The 2705-nt window shown below is 31.1% G+C and overlaps 1 protein-coding gene across 1 annotated transcript; it reads left to right on the forward strand.

Moving 5' to 3' along the window:
• Positions 1–403: 403 nt before the first annotated feature.
• Positions 404–2705, forward strand: Phum_PHUM515390 (membrane associated RING finger 1,8, putative; the record flags this gene model as incomplete). Its single annotated transcript, XM_002431159.1, has 6 exons — positions 404–628; positions 781–1035; positions 1232–1426; positions 1704–1862; positions 2197–2367; positions 2634–2705. The coding sequence occupies 6 exons, from the start codon at positions 404–406 to the stop codon at positions 2703–2705; spliced, it is 1077 nt and encodes a 358-aa protein (XP_002431204.1).

Here is a 2705-nt window from a genome sequence, read left to right on the forward strand (position 1 = left end):
GCCATTTCAAAATTAATTCGCCGCATAAAATACAAAAAAAAAAAAAAAAAAAAATGTTGGATGCATTTTAACCGTTACCATAATAAAAAAATTAAAAATCCCCAAAAATTTTTTTTCCCTCCCTCCCTCTCTCTCCCCCCTCACATTTTCCCTCCTTCTTTCAAATTCAAATGATAAAAACAAACAATATAAAAACAACAAACATGGCGAGCAAATTGTACAAGAGTTAAAATTTTTTCCCTCGATTTGTAAAAAAAAAAAAGTAATTTTGTATTTTTTTTCATTTTTTTTTTTTTTTTTTGTTTTCTTTTCTCATTTTTCTCTTTGGGCCTGTGTCTGTTTTAAAGTTATGCTTATAAATAAAATTATAAAAAATCCATTATTATTTGAAAATTTTGGTGTAATGATTAATGAAACAAATCAAACGAATAATAATAACGCGGCAAACGAATCCGAATCCTTTAATCTATTACTTAACAAACCGGAAGCTCATGCTCTTAAAAGTGGTCACTGCATGAAAGAAGATTGTAACATATGCAAAGCATTGGTCAACGTCGAAGAAAGTCAATCTTCGGTTGTCCTTCCCATACCCGCAAAAGATTGTAGGGATTTAAAAAACGAGTCAAACGTGAGTGTTTACGACAAAAAAAAAATAATTCCCCTCGCGGTAGTAGTGGTAGTAGTAGGGGGTAGTGCAGTAGGAGGGGGAGGAGGGGAAACCCCTAAAACGATCGCGCCCGTTTTTTCATCGAACAAAAAAAAAATTAAATACGATTTTAGATATCTTTGGGAATATGTAGAATATGTCACTGTAATCCAGAAACCTTACCGGAATTGGGTCCCTTACGATCCGTTTGTAATTGTCGTGGTACCGTCGCACTTGTTCACATGATATGCTTGGAAAGATGGCTGGCCGAATCTGATACGTCTTCGTGTGAATTATGCCGATATCAATTTACTGTTGAAAGAATACCAAAACATGGTACATTAGAATCCGTTTTTGTTTGGATAAACGAAGTTGCTGATTTTAATCAGGTATGATTAAAAATTTCATTCAAATTCATATATTTTTATTAAGGTTACATACGACAAATGATAATGACTGACATTTCAATAAATGTCCCCCCCCTCTCTCTCTATCTCTCTCTCTCTCTCTCTCTCCCCATGTATATTTATACGATAGAAAAAAAAAAAAAAAAAAAAAAAAAAAAGGAAAAAAATTTTATTTCAGGTTAAAAGAGATTTTATTTATTTTTTAACGACTCTTCCCATGATGTCAATGTTGGCTGCTGTTGCCATAAATAACATAACCCAAATAGTAATGAATTGTTTATGCGATGGCAACACGACATCCCTCTACTGCTCAGGAATTAACCAATTCGTTTTTTGCATGGCCAAAATAATTCATTACAACTTGAAATTTAAGGTTCTCACCTTATTTACTACCTTATTAATACAGTACATATTCAAACAAATTTTGATTTTTTTTCAAAAGGCAAGGTCCACGACATCTTGTTTTAAAAACGCGACAAAACGCGACAAAACGCGACACAATTATTATTATTATTATTATTATTATAAATAAATGAACCTTAAGTTTCGAGTTAAGATTTGTGGACCTTGACCTGGTCTATCATTATTATTATTTAAAATTTTTTTTATTGGATGTATTACCTTTTTTTTTCTTTTTGTTTTCCTTCAAGATTCTTATGGACACGATATGGTTTTGGCTCATGACACCCTTGGCGGCTATGGCCGGATATATATTCGTAAGGGCGACGTCAGAATTAATAGATGATAATTTTCCAACGGACGCACCTTGGTTAATGGCAGCCCTCATGCTCAATTCTTGTTTAACTTTGGTAAAAAAAAAAAAAGAAACAATGATAATAATATTTAAAACCTTATTTACATTCTCATTCCTTTATTAAAAAAAAAAAAAGAAATACTTTTAAAATCTTTCTCTCTCTCTCTCTCTTTCTCTCTTTCTTTTTTGTTTACGTGTGACGTGCAATAAATTAACGGATTTTTACGTTTAACTTTTAAAGAAAAAAAAAAACGTCAAACTAAGTCACTAATATCAGAGATATACCAAAACGACCGCCTAATAATTTTAATGGAAAAAAAAAAAAAAGTTAACATTATGTAAATTATATACGACTGACTATATAAACAAAGTCGATTGAATTGTTCTAGGTCGGTTACTACGGATGGGTAATGAATTCTGTAAGAAAACACGTATCATCTTGGTACAGATGGTGGAGGACGATGGATTGTATAATTAAGATTCACGTCCCAGAAAAAGAATCCACTTCTCCTCCTTCTTCGGAAGTTGAAGAAATTACTTCGACTGATTTAGATCCCGATGTAAATTCAAAATTTTTCTCATTTATATATATTATTATTATTATTATTATTATATTGAATCTAAAAAAAAAAAAAAAAATAAGCCGATTTTAAATGACGTTTTTTTTTTTTTTGAAATGGTCACGAGATAGAAAGAGAGAGAGAAGGTATCGGATGGAAAATAATTTTCACGTTACGTTTGATACCTGGACCACCCAGGCTGCGAATAAATAAATAAATAAAAAAAAAAAAAAATTTATATATGAGTTTTTTTGTTTCCATTTAAGGGACAGAAAGGAGAAGGAGAAGAAACAACGTGTTTACTACATAATTTAAGTGAAACTTCAACGAACGATTAA

Source organism: Pediculus humanus, genomic scaffold (assembly GCF_000006295.1).
Source record: "Pediculus humanus corporis 1103172108281 genomic scaffold, whole genome shotgun sequence".
In the NCBI taxonomy this organism is placed as follows: domain Eukaryota; kingdom Metazoa; phylum Arthropoda; class Insecta; order Psocodea; family Pediculidae; genus Pediculus; species Pediculus humanus.